We start from the raw sequence: 18,031 nt of genomic DNA, 5'->3' as shown, positions 1-18,031 counted from the left end.
TTTGATTGCTTATTGTACCCTATGACTATGTTAAGTGTTGTACCTGATGATTCTTGACTCTTGACTCTTTTCTTTTATGTGTACAGAGAGTATTTGCACCAAGGCAAATTCCTTGTGTGTCCAATCACAATTGGCCAATAAAGAATTCTATTCTATTCTATTCTATTCTATTCTATTCTATTCTATTCTATTCTATTCCCCCCCGTGTGCTTCCAGATGTGTTAGAACTTCAACTCCAAAGAATTCCCAGCCAATTAACCTTCCATGTTTAGTTCTAACACATCTGGAGAGCATTACCCAAGGTCAGGAATTCTCAATCTTGGCAGCTTTCAAATGTGTGGACTCCAGCTCCCAGAATACAGCATGCTGACTGAGGCATTCTGGGAGTTGAAGTCCGTACATCTGAAAGCTACTTGAGGTTGAGAAACACTGCCCTAGGTTAATGCTGCCCTTCAGGGGTGGGGTACAATTATTTTTTACTACCGGTTCTATGGGTGTGGCTTGCTGTGCGTGGCTTGGTGGGCATGGCAGGGGAAGGATACTGCAATATGCCCACTCCCTCCCCACCCCACTAACCTGCTTTCCAGCTCCGTTCTCCTGTGCAGGGCAACAAAAGAAGACCCAGCCAATCAGCTGGGACTCAGTGGGAGGCAGAGAATAGATGAGGGGTGGAGCCAGTCAGAGGTGGTATTTGCCAGTTCTCCAAACTACTTAAAATTTCCGCTACCGGTTCTCCAGAAGTGGTCAGAACCTACTGAATACCACCTCTGCTGCCCTTCCTTCCTTCCTTCCTTCCTTCCTTCCTTCCTTCCTTCCTTCCTTCCTTCCTTCCTTCCTTCCTTCCTCCCTCCTTCCCTCCCTCCCTCCCTCCCTCCCTCCCTTCCTCCCTCCCTCCTGTAGAACTGGTCATAAGACAAAAACTACCTGCAGCAGCATTAGATGCCTATAGAAAACAAACTTATTTACCTGTTATCTTGACTTACTTTCAACTCCACCTCTAACTCAGGTGAAGAACTGGGTTGAACGCTTAATGAAGACTCTCCGGGATCCATCCTTGCCTCTACTGGAGCTCCAAGATATCATGACCAGTGTCTCTGGGCGGATCCCGCCCAACGTGGAAAAATCCATCAAAAAAGAAATGGCACAGTATGCAAGTAACATCACCTCTGTCCTCTGCCAGTTTCCCAGCCAGCAGGTAAGGAAAGTTTTGTGATCTGGGCTGAAACTGAGATGAAACTGACTAGGAAGAGGTTAGATGGAAGACTAATATCCTTGACTGTGAGAGATGGTGAGGAGGGCGAGGAAGGAGGGTCTAGAGGTAGGACAACGCACTGCGGCCAACTCACCATGGCCAATTCAGTGCGGGACAACTCGCCGCTGGACTGTCAAACACTAATATCAAAGAAACATTGGAAGAGAATTATTACAGAAAGGATGCAAAAAGAGGGACAGAATGAAATGTGAATGGCAAAAATTAAAATACATTTTTAATTATTTTAAATAATTGCCGTATTTTTCAGACTATGACATGCACCTAGCTTTTGGGGAGGAAAAAAAATATATCTGCCTCTGCATCCCCCCAATTTGCCGCTTTGCAACAAACAGCAAACAGCCTGTTTCAGCTTCAGCACAGCCTGATTTAGCGCAAGCAGCTGATTGTCGGTTGGGTTTGCCTCCCAACGATCAGCTGTTTCAGGCTGCAGGGATTGCCATTGTCTATTGCTACCTGCGCGCACCCCGTTTTCCGCCTCCGCGCACCACATGGACTAAGTTTTGATATGAGGTGTCAGATTCTGTCTGTTGTGTGTCCATCCCACCCTCCCATTTTTTCAGTCAAGCCCAAAAACATTGAGGGGGTCAATCCCAGTTTGCTTTTCTTCTTCCTGTAGATTGCCAACATCCTTGACAGTCATGCCGCCACCTTAAACCGCAAATCGGAGCGCGAGGTTTTCTTCATGAACACTCAGAGTATTGTGCAGCTGGTTCAAAGGTGAGCGTGATCTCAGAAGTGATCTTTGGCAAAAGCTGAAAAGGGGAAGCCAAATGATAGGCTGCTTTGTGATCGAATCCAGTCTCTACCCCCCCTCCCTTAATAAGTACAGTTAAGGCCCTACAGATGGGTCTACCACAGGGGTGTCAAACTCAAGGCCCGGATCCAGGGGTGCTTAGATCTGGCTCACAGGGCCGCCCTGGGAACAGTGAAGGATCGGCCTGCAGTACTTCCGCCGGTGAAAATGGAGCTCGGGAGGGCTGCACATGGTTCTCTCAGGCCCTGTTTTCGGCCTGGATGCCCTCCTGCAACCCTCTGCCAGCGAAAACAGAGCTGGGAGGGGCAACCCCCCCTGGGCTCATTGTATGGCCCTCCCTGGGCTCCATTTTCACTGGCAAAGGGCTGCAGGAGGCTGTCCAGGCCAAAAACGGGGCCCAGGGGGCCGCATGTGGGCCCCCCAAAGCTCCATTTTCACTGGCAGAGGGCTGCCAGAGGCCATCCAGGTCAAAAATAGAGCCCAAAGTGGGTCACATATGCCCCCTCCCCCCAGAGCTCCGTTTTCACTGGCAGAGGGCTAGCAAAAAAGAAAAGGAAGGAAGGAAAGAAAGTAGGGAGGAAAGAAAGGAAGTCCTGCCTTAGCACTTGGCCACCAGCGGAGGACAAGGGTTTGGGGCTCTCCCTGGTCTAGCCTTCCTCCGGTGGAGACAATGGATCCCCCCACCAGCCTCAACCGGGGGCACCACGGGTGCCCCTGACACGAGTGATGTCAAGCTGGCCGCTCCCAACCCGGCCACGCCCACCCCAGCCACGCCCACCCTGAGCATGCCCACCTGGTCCCCCGAGGTCAAAGTCAACCCCGATGCGGCCCTCAATGAAATCGAGTTCGACAGTCCTGCACTGGACGAATCCTGCAAGGGTGTTTACAATTCAGCCATGTTGTCAAAAGACTTGTCAAAGCTTCCGTATTTTCATCCGAGGGCTCTGTTACAGATACCGAAGTGGCATCCGAGGTCACATGAAGGCAGTCGTGATGGATTTGCTTCGGCAGTACCTAAGGGTGGAAACTCAGTTCCAACACGGTGGGTCATCTCCCTTCAGGATTTGGATTTTCGAACAAGGGTGGTTGGGAGGAGGGGATATGACCACAGGGAAGAAGAAGAAAAAGCTGTAATGATTCCGGCCGCCAGATGGCAGCCTTGTACTGAGATATCAACCCAAAAAGGCTTTGCCAACCAAAACCAGGCAGGCTGGTTAACCGTAGTCTAGTGGGACAGCTTTTAGAGCTGATTTCCCATTACCCTTGACCCAGGGTAACAGCGGTTAGAATGGTCAGTCCTTCCCTCTCCCTATTAGCACTTAAAGAGCACTGCAAATGCTTTGCTTGAATCCACCTCTGCCTCCCCATCTACCCTGTTTCGGTTAATTCTTTGATACTGTCCACACGAACCATGAATACTAATTCCTCCCTTCCTCCCTTCCTCTGTTTCCATCATTCATCATTTTTCCTTCCCTCCTTCCTCCCTCCCTCCATCTCCATCATTGTTTCCTTCCTCACTCCCTCCCATTCCTTTTCCTTCTTTCCTCCCTTCCTCCCTCCTTTCCATCATTCAGCTTTTCCTTTCCTTTCCTTTCCTTTCCTTTCCTTTCCTTTCCTTTCCTTTCCTTTCCTTTCCTTTCCTTTCCTTTCCTTTCCTTTCCTTTCCTTTCCTTCCTTCCTTCCTTCCTTCCTTCCTTCCTTCCTTCCTTCCTTCCTTCCTTCCTTCCTTCCTTCCTTCCTTCCTTCCTTCCTTCCTTCCTTCCTCCGTTCCTCCCTTCCTTCCTTCCTTCTGCCCTCTGCTTACAGAAAATAAAAACCCAATATACAAAGAGTAAAAAAACGAAAGAAAGAAGACTATAAATCGTCTTTGCAGTTACGATGGGGGTGAAAAATTAATTTTGTAGCCAATCCTTGCATCGATGGCCTTTGCAGGTCTGTAAAACCAAGGGAATCTGATTACAGGTAGCCCTTTGAGTTATGTCCATAATGGCACCTTTCGATTATGGATGTAAGTTGTAAGAGTCATATAATGGGTGGGTCATGTAACTGGCCCAATTTTATGACCTTTTTGCATTGGTTGTTAAATGAATGTGGTTGTAAGTATGAGTGCCATGGTTAAGTGAGCACTATAGTTGTTAAGTAAATCTGTTCATTGTGGCAAGGGTTTGCCAATAACTAGAAATAAATGCTGGTTTTCAGCAAAACCACCCCAAAGTATTTTAATTTGTACTAGCTTAGACTTTCCCCATCTAGGAGTACTTTTTTAGGGGGTATATTCCTCAACTCCCAGGCCTCCCCATCCATTGTGGGCATTGCTGAGAATTCTGGCAGCTGCAAGTCCCAAATCAGGAATGCCCCCAATTAGAGGACGTTCAAAGTAGGTTGCACCTTCTTGTAATCAAGGGGAGGAAAGAAAAAAAATCCCTGTGGATTTTACTCCGCCAGTCATCCCAAAGGTGCTTTTTTTAAAGAGGCAACTGGACTTTCTTGGTTTTTCCTTGAAGACATTTCGCTTCTCATCCAAGAAGCTTCTTCAGATCTGACTGGATGGTGGGGAACGGAAGGATTTATACTCCTTACAGGAGTATAAAGGAGTTTTCAAAGAAAAACCAGAAAATCCAATGGCCTTTCAACGACTCCGGTAGTCGTTGCTAACTCTAAGCAATGGCACTCCTCTCTGTTTCAAGGCCATGAGCTAGTGCTGCCCAAAGATGCGCAGTCATGTGGCCAGCGGAATGCCGTTTCCTCCCCACCGAAGTGGCACCTATTTATCTACGCGCATTTGACAGGCTTTCGAACTGCCAGGTAGGCAGGAGATGAGGTGTAGATGGGTGCTCACCTGCCATGCGATGCTCGGGTCTCAAAACTCCTCCAGGTTATTCCAGCCAGGGAAGCCCAGCATCTTAACCATCCTGCCACCCTTCTTGTCATCAAACCTCTCTTATTTAATAAATGTTATGTTTGGCCTTCTGCTTTCAGGTCACTATGAAAAATGCGTCTTTGCTCTTCGAGAGGAGAACAAAAGCGATATGAACACTGTGCTCAACTACATCTTTTCCCATGCCCAGGTGACCAAGAAGAACCTCCTTGTGACAATGCTCATTGTAAGTGAAGCTCTTGGGCACAGTTTCTTTACCGCTCTTCAGCAAACCATTTGAAATATAACTGAGAGTCGTACCTAGGAGTTACAAAAAGGGTATGATCGATCTGTAGTAATGACTGATTTCAGATTTAAAGCCATGGGGTGGAATTGCTGGTGCCAGAGCAGACCTACCACTTGGCACTCAATCTTAACAGCTTTAATATGGGTGGATTTCAACTCCCAGAATTCCCTGGCCAGAATTCTGGAAGTTGGAGTATATATATGTTTATGTAACAGAATAACAGAAGTATAGAGTTGGAAGGGACCTTGAAGGCCTTCTAGTCCAACCCATGGCTCAGGCAGGAGATCTTACATCATTTCAGACAAATAGCTATCCAACTGCTTAAAAACCTCCAGTGATGGAGTGATATATACTTATTTGTCAAATTGTATGCCACCCAATTCACCTAAAGGCGTTCTTGTCACTATTATTGTTTTAAAATGCCACAGTGAGGATCAAATATGATCAGTGGTCACTGGAAAGGGGAATGGAATAGATTTATTTGAAGAATACTCTTATACGTAAACAATTTAGTACAGTTTCTAGCTTTTGGGGCCTAGGAGAATGTTTATACGCATTATTATGCACCTGCTAAATAGGAATAGCAAGGTTGTAGGCACAGGTGGGATTCAAAATTTTTAACAACTGGTTCTGTGGGCATGGCTTAGGTGGTGGGCGTGGTTTGGTGGTCATGTGACTGGGTGGACATGGCTTGGTGGTCATGTTATTGGCTGGGTGTGGCCAACTCAATATCACTCACATCAAGGCACGCATCTCCTCGCCTGGCCTCTCGTGACTGTGGGGATGCTGCAACAGTCGTAAGTGTGAAAAATGGTCATACATCACTTTTTTCAGTGCCATTGTAACTTTGAATGGTCACTCCACACAAGCAAAGTACCAGCAAAGGAGGGGGGAAAAACTCCAGAGAAGTTCCAGAGACAGGAAGTCTAGTCCTGCCAAGAATGTAATAAGGGTTAACGGAGAGGCAGTTTCTGTAAGCAACCCCAGAATGTTTCCTTCCTGCCTTCCTTACAGGATTAGGCCAGTAAATTCTTCTAACAACCGGTTCTCTGAACTGCTTAGAATGTTAACAACCGGTTCTAGCGAATAGGTGCCAACTGATAGAATCCCACCCCTGGTTGTAGAACAGTGTTTCTCAACTTCAGGACCTTTAAGACGTATGGACTTCAACTCCCAGAATTCCCCAGGCAAAATTCTGGGAGTTGAAGTCCACGCATCTTGAAGTTGCTGCCTGGGGAATTTTGGGAGTTGAAGTCCCCCCATCTTGAAGTTGGTGGCTGAGGAATTCTGGTAGTTAGAGTTCACCCATCTTAAAGTTGCCGAGATTGAAAAACACTGCTGTGGAGGACATGGATCAACATAATCTGCAAAGTAATATCAAAGTAATTGTCTTTTAAGGTGTGAAAGACAAAATTCTCCATTTTGAAAATGCAAAAAGGGAGAAATCTGGCTTCACATGAAATTGGATTGGATTGTTTTCCTTATGGAGCAACAGTTGTTTAGAGCAGGGGTCTCCAACCTTAGCAACTGGTGGACTTCAACTCCCAGAATTCCTCAGCCAGCTTTGCTTTAAGACTCCTGAACAGCTTTGCTGGCTGAGGAATTCTAGGAGTTGAAGTCCACAAAGACTTGGTTGCTAAGGTTGGAGACCCCTGGTTTAGAAAATCACCTGCATATTATAACTGCATCATGTTAAGCAGCTGTTTTAATAGCATTAACCTTTTCAAACTGGATAGCCAGACTTGGTCCTCGTTTTGCATCCTTATGCCTTCCCCGTAAAATTCACCAACCACAGCCGTCCGCCATTCTTGAGGTCTGATAATAATCTCTTATTTTGCCTCAGGATGTCTCATTTAAATATTGGGCTGGAGGTGCTGGGACAACTCTTTTGAGTTGGCCACTGAGGTCCTTCAAATCTCCAATCCCATCTTTTTTCAATTAAAAAGACAAAAGCAGATTACGCCTCTCCCCTTTCCCTATGACCGGGAGGAGTAAAAATATTTGTCTACGCCGGTATTTTAAAATATAGCTGAGCTGAAGAAAAATGCCCCTTTTTATGCGGCCTGTGGGAGAGTCAATCCCAGGATGGATGGCATCCATCACATCCCAGTCTGCGTCACGCTTTCAAATTCTATGCTAATTCGTGGAGTTGAGGTTCCCAAGCCTCTTCTTGTTTCTGCATCTTTTACTTCTTTTTGCTAAAGATGTGGCACATTCACAAGAAATCGATTTGTCCAGCTAAAAGTTTAAACACGACACTGTTTTTCTTCTTGCAGGCAAGCACAGTCTCTTAGAACAGCTGATACATGATGGATATACATGCCACCATTGTCTTACTTAAATAGTAATCTGTGCAATATGAAGATCTCTCTTTCTTATACACAAACACACACACAGGCATGCAAATACACATGTGCACACCCACACTCCCTTCACCTTCTTTCCTTCTCTTCCCTTTCCTTGTTCCAGTCTTCTTCCCCTTGCCTCTCTTTCCCCCTTTCCTCATTCGCTTTCCCTCTCCTCTTTCCCCCTTTCCTCTTGTGTCTTTTCCTTCTTCTCTTTTTCCTTTCCCTTCTTTTTTATTCTGATCTATTCCCATGCTTTCCCCTCCCCTCCCCTCCCCTCTTCTCTTCCTTCTTCTCTTTTCATTTCCATTCTTTTTTGTTCTTCTCTATTCCTCTCTTCTCATCTCCTCTCCTCTTTTTCTTTCCCTTCTTTTTATTCTTCTCTATTTCCTTTCCTTTCCTTTCCTTTCCTTTCCTTTCCTTTCCTTTCCTTTCCTTTCCTTTCCTTTCCTTTCCTTTCCTTTCCTTTCCTTTCCTTTCCTTTCCTTTCCTTTCCTTTCCTTTCCTTTCCTTTCTTTTCCTTTCCTTTCCTTTCCTTTCCTTTCCTCTTTTTTTCTTGCCATGCGATTGTAAGTAACGCTTGCCTTAAGAATCTCATTATTTGAACACGGAGCCATATTTCCTCTGAGAATTCTGGAGTAGCTCTGAGCTGGGGCTGTTCATTTCTCAAGTAATCATGCTGGCATGATGGAGAGAAAAAATGGCAGCTGTTCGCAGCTCAGGCCTTCAATTTTCTTCAGAGTCCAGTCACTCAAGTGTGTAATTACATGGGGTGCTGGAGAGGCGTTAGGCCTTGTCAAAGAACACGTCAGAGGCCTTCGCACACCGCCTTTGCCGATCGGGGCAGGCTGAAAGCTGGGGAATGCTGCTGCACGCCTTGTGTTTTTTGGGGTTTGTGAGTGTGTTGGTGAATCCTTCTTGCCAGGATGGGGTTTTAAACTGCTTTTCCATTTTGGGGTGGTCCATCTCTACAGTCCTTCTGAGGGCTTTCAAGGAAGAACCATTTTCTGTAAGGCTGATGGAAGAGTTGCTACAGATTGAATCCAGAGTAAACTTCTATTGGAGTGACTTACAGGTAGTCCTCGACTTATGGCCATGCTTGAGTCCCAAATTTCCATTGCTAAACAAGACCATTGTTAAGTGAGTTTTGCCCCACTTTATGACCTTCCTTGCCACCGTTGTTAAGTAAATCACAGCAGTTGTTAAATTAGTAACACGGTTGTTAAGTGAATCTGGCTTCCCCTTTGACTTTACTAGTCAGAAGGTCGCAAAATGGGATCACATGACCCCGGGACGCTGCAACCGTCATAAATATGAGTCAGTTGCCAATTTTGATCACATGACCACAGGGATGTTGCGCCAATTATAAATGTGAAAAATGGTCATAGGTCCCCTTTTTCAGTGTCGTCGTAACTTTGAATGGTCACTAAATGAATAGTTGCAAGTCGAGGCCTACCTGTAATACATATGTAGAAACTCGGGTCGGTGTTTAAATTAGTATATTTTTCCACAAATTTGACTTTTCTGTTCTGGTTTTTGTATCAATAGCAGTGGTGGGATTCATTTTTTTTTTACTACCAGTTCTATGGGTGTGGCTTGGTGGGTGTGGCTTGGTGGGTGTGGCTTGATGGGTGTGGCTTGATGGACGTGGCTAATGAAGGAGACTGCAAAATTCCATTCCCTCCCCACTCCTGGGGGAAGGTTACTACAAAATCCCCACCCCACTAACCTGCTTTCCAACTCCATTCTCCTGTGCAGGGCAACCAAAGGAGACCCAGCCAATCAGCTGGGACTCAATGGGAGGCAGAGAATAGATGGGGGGTGGGGTCAGTCAGAGGTGGTATTTCCCGGTTCTCCGAACTACTCAAAATTTCCGCTTCCGGTTCTCCAGAACTGGTCAGAACCTGCTGAATACCACCCTCTGATCAATAGGTTATAGATTATAATACTTAATTCGTGGCGGAGACTATATTTTGAAAAGTAGGCCTCGCTTGGATGCTGAGCCTGTAAATCAAGGATTTCTTTGCTTTCTTGACAGGATCAGCTGTGTGGCCGAGATCCAACCCTGACCGATGAGCTGATCAACATTCTGACGGAGCTGACCCAGTTGAGTAAGACCACCAATGCCAGAGTGGCCTTACGAGCCCGCCAGGTAACGGATAGATAAGAGTGAATGTCTGTGGAGATTCTCAGTCATCCAGGTCATGGTTGTCCCAAGGGTGCTTTTCTCATGAGGCAACTGGAATTTCTTTGTTTTTTTCATTTTGAAGATGTTTCACTTCCCATCCAAGAAGCTTCTCCAGCGCTGACTGGATGGTGAGGAATGTGGAAGGGTTTATATTCCTTGCAGGCAGCTGGTCATTTAGCTATGAACTTTGGGGTGAACGTCCTTCGAATGGGGCGGGGATATGAATGGATTTCCAGAAAAATTGCGGACTACAGGAACCATTTTGTGCTTCGGTTTGAGATGCAGACAACACAGGCTCATCCCCAACAGCCGGCGCCTGCCTTCAACAGGGAAGGGACACAAGGCAGAGAAAAACATCCTGCAGAAAGCACAGCTCCACAACACGGTCCTTTCAGCAGTTCCGAGAAGGCTCCACACCCATTTGCACTACTCAGTTGCCCCCGAGGACACAGATAAACCTCCAAGTGGCCTCAGTAACTCTCCAAAAGGATGCAAATGACCAGCTCTCTGCAAGGAATATAAATCCTTCCATTCCCCACTATCCAGTCAGAGCCCAAGCAGCTTCTTGGATGAGAAGCAAAATGTCTTCAAGGAAAAACAAAGAATATTCAGTTGCCTCCTGAAAAAGTATCTTTGGGTTAGATAAGGGCGACTTCTAGCAATATCAAGGCAACCTTAGGTCAGCTTATCCTGCTTATCTTATCTCTTTGGTTGGCTCTCTTATCTCAACTGCCCTCATCATTCTTCGGCGCACTGTTCCCTTCAGTCAGGGATAGGCAGCCTGATGCTTTTGAAAGTTTAAGAATACAACTTTCATCTGGCATATCAGAATCAAAGAATTAACCAGGAGTCAGCACGGAGAGTTAAGCCAGGAATCAGAGTCAAAAAAGTGTTTGACTCAGCTGTTCATAGAAGAGAATATGTGTAGCTCAAGGTTGAACTATGGAGTCCAATATGATATTACCATCATCAGAAATACTAAAAATTAGGGCAGCACGTCTCTCCAGATTCAAAGACAAAAACAGTACTCAAATGTGGAATCCTTGGTGCTTGGTTATTTTCTTGCAGACCCTTTATTACCCAGCTAGGTAACTTCAACAGTGTTAGTGGGAGTGAGATTTGCTCTCAGCAGTATATCACAGATCTCCTGAAATTAGCAATAGCAATAGCACTTATATACTGCTTTATAGTGCTTTACAGCCCTCTCTAAGCGATTACAGAGTCAGCGTATTGCCCCCAATAATCTGGATCCTCATTTTACCCACCTTGGAAAGGTGGAAGGCTGAGTCGACCTTGAGCCTGGTGGGATTTGAACTGCCAAATGGCATGCAGTCAGCAGAAGTAGCCTGCAGTACTGCACTCTAAACACTACGCCATCTTCTTCACTAGACTTGGCACAAATTGACATGACTCCCACCTACCAGATGAGAATACAGGTAGTCCTCAACTTATGGCCACCATGGTATCCCAAATTTCTGTTGCAAAGCGAGACAGCAGTTAAGTGTGTTTCTCTTTTTTTTTTAACTTTGAATGAATGGTTGTAAGTCAACTCTTGTCACATCCCTTCTCCTGATTTTCCCATTGGTTGCTTGTGGCTCCATAGCCTGGTGGCCTGATGACCTTAAGCTAGGACAGTATGAAAAAAAACGTCTCATTCCTCGTGTGTCCAATCAATAAAGAATTCTATTCTATTCATGGTCAGGAGCATCTCATGGAGAGATTTAATTACTCAACTTCCCCCTTGTTTCTCCGGGGCAGTGTCCTATTTCGCCCAGTGTCATTTGCTCGTGCCCATCTGGCAACCTGTGTGCCCCAAGTTTGGACTGAAAGACATACCCATGTTTCCCCAAAAATACAACCTACCCTAAAGTAAGTCCTAGCTTGATTTTTACATGTGCTTCCAATTTAAGCCCTACCCCCCAAAATAAGCCCCAATCAAGACCCTGCTCACTCCAGGGTCTACTGGTAAAAATTAAGCTACGGTAGGGACGGGGAGGGGTGGAGCTGCCCTACTACTTACTTTTGGACAGTTATAGCCAGGCCTCGCATACTCGGACATCTGCCTTGCCGGCCCATTTCTTCTGCAGGCCGGCAAGGCTTTCCGGATCGATCCAGAGCCTTGCCAGCCTTAGAAGAAGAAGTCCCTGAAGGCCTCTGACAGTGAAAAGGAGGCCGGGAGCGACGCGCGCAAGTGAGGTGTGTCAGTGAGGGACGACATCCCCTGAAAATAAGACCTGGTGCCTTTTTTGTGTGGCAAAAATAATATAAGATAGGGTCTTATTTTTGGGGGAAACACAGGTAGTACAAATCACAGGAGCAAAAGACAAAATATACTGCTTCGACTTCGGCAAGAAAAGCCCAACGCACTGTGTAAAAAGAAACGGCGGCCTCTGTTAATGGCTCTCCCCGGGGCGGTTGAATTTTTCCTTCCTTTTCTGGATTCAAATAAAACCTCAATTTGTGGGTTTTTTTTTTCCCCTGCTCCTTTCTTTAAGTTCCCCATTTCGCATTCCAATTTAAATGCCAGCTCTATACCTGGAGAGCTCTCTGCTGCTAGGGACTTTTCTGTATAATTAAAATAGCGTGGATGTGGGGAAAGAGATGCATCTAATTGTCTCTCAATAATTCTATGCCGATGGAAGCTCCTTTTTCTAAAAAAAATATATATATATCCCATTGTTCTAGAAATCAGAGAGCCGGGGAAGAAAAGAAGGAAAGAAAAAGAAAAGGAGGGAAACATGCATTTTGGTGTTTGTTTTTTGTAGTCCCAATGTAGTCAGTCCTTGACTTATGACAGTTCATTTAGTGACCGTTTGAAGGTACAACGGCACTGAAAAAAGTGATTTATGACCATGCCAACATGGTCCCAAGATCAAAATTCAGATGCCTGGCAACTGACTGATATTTACGACGGTTGCAACAGAAATTTACAACAGAACTTTTGGGATTCGATTAGGGTCATAAGTCTAGGACTACCTTTAATTAGAGACTGAAGAAATGAGGCAGATACCTGGATCTTTGTATAATGTCTCTGAGGTAGGATAATTTGAGCCTGGTTATTTGCATTCATGGGATGATTTGTTTGAAAACCCATTTGTTTTCTTTCTTGCCTACCCAAGGAGTCTTCTCCAATGCTAAAGTTCAAAAGCATCAATACTTTTTCGATATTGCTTCTTCAAAAGTCCAACTTTTGGATTGGGAAGCTGGGCTTGTTCTGACCTAGCCTTCCCCAAAATGCGTTAAGCAGACTCTTTGTCCCAGCAAAACCCCTTTTATTAAACGAAGGTGAATTGCTTGCATTCACATTCAGCCAAAGGCCTGGCAAACAGCCTTTCAAGGGTATCATTAGGAGCACAGACCTTATCTAGCTTGTAGAGCTGCCAAGTAAATATTTTCAAACGCGGTGCTGACAAGGAAGGACTCAGCACAGAATCTCTCAGATGCACAGACAGATCTTCATACTGCTGCAACGAACTAATTGTTTCCTGCAAAAAGCCCCTTCCCTTTTGCTCCTCTTTTAATCGCTATGGGAGGGGCCATTCACCATCCACCTGTGGCTTTACTCCTACGTCAACCCTTAGTTCATAATTGTTCTTTTTTGGGGGGGCAGTTCTGCACATGTGCAGGCTGGGAACTGGCTCCAGCTGCTCCCCTGCCTCGCTGCTGTACAACTCTGAAGGCAGTTGATAACTGCCAGATTGCCCTGGGCCCACCCCTGCCTCTGACACAGAGCCCTCGTCCAAGCCTTCCTCAGCCTGCAGGAGTGGCCCATGTTCCTCCCCAACCTCCTCACTCTCCGACTCTGCTGCCAGTTCCCTTAGCCGCCGGCGAGCCATTACAGGGCTGCCACCTGTACAATTCTAATTTTTGCAGCAATAGCCACCTCGTGACATCTGAATATGTTCCCTTGGGCCTTCTGTGACACCTTGTAGCTTTAAAACCAGGCCTGATCCTGAATCCCAGCTTTGAAATGATGCACTTCCCTACTGTCTTCTTGCTCCTACAACCTGTGGCTTTTTCGTTTCCTGCTTAGGTGCTGATCGCTTCCCACCTGCCCTCCTACGAACTCCGTCACAATCAGGTGGAATCCATCTTCCTCTCGGCCATTGACATGTACGGGCACCAGTTCTGCATCGAGAATCTGCAGGTAGGAAGATGATAGAGCTTTGGGTCGAATTGTAAAAATCAAGAACTTTTGTGATGATTTTTTCAGAAATCCTGCAGTGGGACCTCGGGTCATAACTGTAATCTGTTCCTAAGACTTTGGTCGCAACCTGATTTGGTCGCGAACAGAAGCGAGACTGACTGCGCGTGTGCCTACAGTTCTGTCCATGCGCGGAAGGGGAAATCGCCACGGCTGTATTTGATCGACACCCGAAGATCTGTTTGCGGAACATCAAATAGAATTTAAGCCCGAACTATTCGTACTGGGAATAATTAAAGGGAAATTTAGGAAACAAATCCAAGACATCATATTGCATATAATAACAGCAGCAAGGATAGTCTTCACGCAGGGTTGGAAATTAGAAAACATACTGTCCGAAGAGGTGTTAATACAAAAAAATATTAGAATGTACCGAGATGGACAAACTTAACAATAGAACTAAAAGGCAAGGAGGAATCAGAATACTACGCGGTATGGGATAGATGGTACAAGTGGATAGGACATAGGAATAAGGAGTAATGTATACAAATAAATGTAAATATATGTAATATTGATGACACAATACTGTTAACAATGTAAATAGAGACGTGTAATTTTGAAAATAAATAAATAAAAGATCTGTTTGCGACCAGAAGCAACAATTTCCCCAAATTTTGGGTTGTCACTCAATTTGGCCGCAAACAGAAGCGTTTATGACCCGAGGTTCCACTGTACAGGTAGTCCTCGATTTACCACAGTTCACTTAGTCACCGTTCGAAGTTACGACATTGAAAAAAGGGACTAGTGACCATTTCTCACACTTACGACCATTTCAGCATCCCCGTGGTCATGTGATTTCCATTCGGATTTTTGACAACCGACTCTCGTTTATGACAGTCGCAGTGTCCCTGGTGTCAGCGATCCAGCAAACCTCCACCCCAACCAATAACTCCGGGACAGACATCTTCTCAAATGTTCTTTTTATTTTGGATAGTAAACTGGCATAACTGGGGAATCCCGAATCTGACAGTTCCGGGCTTTCTTGCAATAAGTAAAAACTACAAATCCATCCCCTGCACCCATCATCGCATCACATGCCCCAATCACCATCCGTTCCAAGTTAAGATTTCCTCTCTCACTTATGTGCAGAATAACATGACCTTGACTTAGAAAAAGAATGCTGTTATGTCTAACAAGATATACTCCAATAAATTCCCCCCTCCTACTTTCCCAGGCTCAAAAAGTGGCGGCGTGGGAGCATCTGGTCTCAATATGGCTTCCAAAGCTGACACCTGGGTCATGTGATCTCCTTTTGAGAGCTGACAAATAAAAGTCCAATAGGGAAGCCCAATTCACTTAACAACTGGGCGACTAACTTGTCAACTGCAGTGATTCACTTAACGACTGTGGCAGGAAAAGTCATAAAATGAGGCAGAACTCGCTTAACAAATTTCTCACTTAGCAAACAGAAATTTTGGGCTCAGTTGTGGTCGTAAGTCTAATTATACTGTGTAGAGTTAACTCTTAATTTTAGCTACAATTTTCAATGGGCAGCCATGTCTTTCCTTCACTGATCCCCATCCTTATTTTTATTTATTTATATCCCAGAAACAGTCATGTCAGAAAACCGCTCATAAGTCACTTTTTTTCAGTCCTGTTGTAACTTTGAATGGTCACTCAGTGAAAGGTTGTAACTCGAGGACTACCTGTAGTTGCAAGAGTAAGTGAGGTGGCATTCTTCAGTGAATCAGGCCATCATTAAAGCCAATCTGGCTTCCTCATTGACTTTTCGCTTGTCAGGAGCCAGCTGGGAAGGTCACAAAAGGGAATCACACAACCCCAGGGATGTTGCAACTGTTGTACAATACATGTCGGTTTGCCAAGCCCCCAAATTTTGTTCAGGTGATCCTGGGGATGCTGTAACAGTGGTAAGTGTGAGGACAGGTCGTAAGTCAGGGCCCTTGCAACTTCAAACGGTTGTGAGTTGAGAACTATCAGTGTGAATAAACATTTACAAGATCGTGAGAAAAACCTTTATATCTGACTGTGCTCATTCTTATATTATCAGTGTAAGCCAGTGGCCCCCAACCTTTTTTGTACCACAGCCCGGTACCGGCATCACAAAATGATCCACGGACCGGTACCGGCATCAGCACGCATGACCAAGGCAAGGCGAGCCGAGCGACCGGCCAGCCAGCCGTCCCCTGCTTCTCCCCGCCACCTTCAACTCCTCCTTTGTACCTTTTTTGTGCTTTTCGGGCTCTTTCTTAATCTCCTCCTGAGTAACGCGAGACTCCACCGCCATCGGGACGGCTCTTCGTTCGAAGCCCCCCCCCTTCGACGAAACTAAGGCGCGAGGATTCCTTCAGCACCCAAACGCCCCTTTCCAACCGACGATCGACAAGCTCACCCGGAAGCACTTTCTCAAGCGCCGTCGAAACAAGATGGCGGCGCCCAAGCAAAATAAGCGGCCTGGTACAAAATGATCCACAGACCGCTACCGGTCCGGGGCCCGATGGTTGGGGACCACTGGTGTAAGCCACTGGTTTTGAGGCAGAAAACAATATATTGAAATTCTATGGTTAAAATGGAAAAAAAAAGTATCTTCTCTTTTTTTCCGCCCAGAAACTTATCCTTTCCGAGACTTCCATCTTTGATGTGCTCCCCAACTTCTTCTACCACAGCAACCAGGTGGTGCGAATGGCAGCTCTGGAGGTGAGTAGCGATAGCACTGAGACTTATATACCACTTTATAGTGATTGATAGCGCTCTCTAAGTGGTTTACAGAGTCAGAATATTGCCCCCAACCATCTGGGTCCTCATTTTACCCACCTCGGTAGCACGGAAGGCTGAGTCAACCTTGAGCTTGGTGAGATTCGAACTGCCAAATTGCTGGCAGTCAGCAGAAGTAGCCTGCAGTACTGCACTCTAACCACTGCGCCACCGCGGCTCATAAGTAATTTTTTTACTCATGAGTAAAAACCATAGGGGTGTGGAGGCTCAGTGGCTAAGACGCTGAGCTTGTCAATAAGAAAGGTCAGCAGTTCGGTGGTTGGAATCCCTAGCGCCGCGTAACAGAGTGAGCTCCTGTTACTTGTCCCAGCTTCTGCCAACCTAGCAGTTTGAAAACACGTCAAAAATGCAAGTAGAAAAATAGGGACCCCTGTGGTGGGAAGGGAACAGCGTTCTGTGCACCTTCGGCAATTTAGTCATGCCAGCCACTTGACCATGGAGACGTCTTCGGACAGCGCTGGCTCTTCGGCTTTGTAATGGAGATGAGCACCTCCCCCTAGGGCCGGAAACAACTACATGGATGTGCAAGGGGAACCTTTACCTTTACCTAAAAACCAAACTTGTCGACTCATAAAATATTTCTATGGTCTTTTTAGAGTTGCCAACAGAAAGGGAGGAGGGAAAGGGGTTTTGAAAGCAGTGCGGCAGCTTGGAAATCAAAAGTGCATTTCATAAATAGTTTTTTAAAGATAGTAACTAGGTGACGGAAGTTTCTGCCATGCAAAAATCTAACTGGAGAGCATGATTGATGACTCTTGGCTACGGATGGGTCCCATTGGAGAATACGAATTATGATACACCCAGGGGGTGGGGGGAAAACCAGGGTCAAGGGTGACAATGAATGATGTGTCTCAGAGTCGGCTACACCCAGGCAGTGCTGGCATGTTAACTCCCAATAAATCCTTTTGAAGTTTTGGAAATTTGGCTCGAGATTCATGATTTAATTGGGGCAATTGCCGGAATCCTGACACAGACATTTTCTTTGATTGGTGAGCCTGTTCTTCTTCTCGATTCCACCATGCGCCTGAGTCACCTTTTCAGGCTTTTTTAATCGGAAGGAAAGCTTGTGTTTGCTTCAAAGGCTTCCATCCGGGGATCCAGGCCAAAACCACGTCATTAAACCAAACTTGCCCAGAGATTCTGTATCACCAGTTTTGCCCTACAACTGTCACCGATAGTATAGCAGGAAAAGATCGATTCCCCCACCCTCAAAGCTTTTTTGAGAATACAGGTTGTCCTCGACTTACAACCACAATTGAGCCCAAAATTTATGTTGTTAAGTGAGACATTTGTTAAATGAGTTTTGTCCCCTTTTACAACTTTTCTTGCCGCAGTTGTTAAGTGAATCCCCTGCAGTTGATAAGTTAGTA

General features: G+C 45.7%; 1 protein-coding gene across 5 annotated transcripts in view; it reads left to right on the top strand.

Annotated features, from left to right (window-relative positions):
• The window catches only part of ACACA (acetyl-CoA carboxylase alpha), a 277,236-nt gene that overhangs the window by 78,728 nt on the left and 180,477 nt on the right, over positions 1 to 18,031 (top strand). For all 5 annotated transcript variants that reach the window (XM_087956715.1, XM_087956703.1, XM_087956708.1 and 2 more), the window contains 7 exons: positions 1,007 to 1,195; positions 1,890 to 1,990; positions 2,981 to 3,069; positions 5,007 to 5,131; positions 9,575 to 9,688; positions 13,758 to 13,871; positions 16,494 to 16,583. In XM_087956715.1, coding sequence (XP_087812841.1) covers positions 1,007 to 1,195; positions 1,890 to 1,990; positions 2,981 to 3,069; positions 5,007 to 5,131; positions 9,575 to 9,688; positions 13,758 to 13,871; positions 16,494 to 16,583 — 822 coding nt within the window. The remainder of the gene's footprint in view (positions 1 to 1,006; positions 1,196 to 1,889; positions 1,991 to 2,980; positions 3,070 to 5,006; positions 5,132 to 9,574; positions 9,689 to 13,757; positions 13,872 to 16,493; positions 16,584 to 18,031) is intronic.

This window comes from Notechis scutatus, chromosome 1, assembly GCF_049901735.1.
Source record: "Notechis scutatus isolate UNSWTSFEM ecotype Mainland chromosome 1, rNotScu1.2, whole genome shotgun sequence".
NCBI classification, from domain to species: domain Eukaryota; kingdom Metazoa; phylum Chordata; class Lepidosauria; order Squamata; family Elapidae; genus Notechis; species Notechis scutatus.
This window is presented reverse-complemented; position numbering and strand designations above follow the sequence as displayed.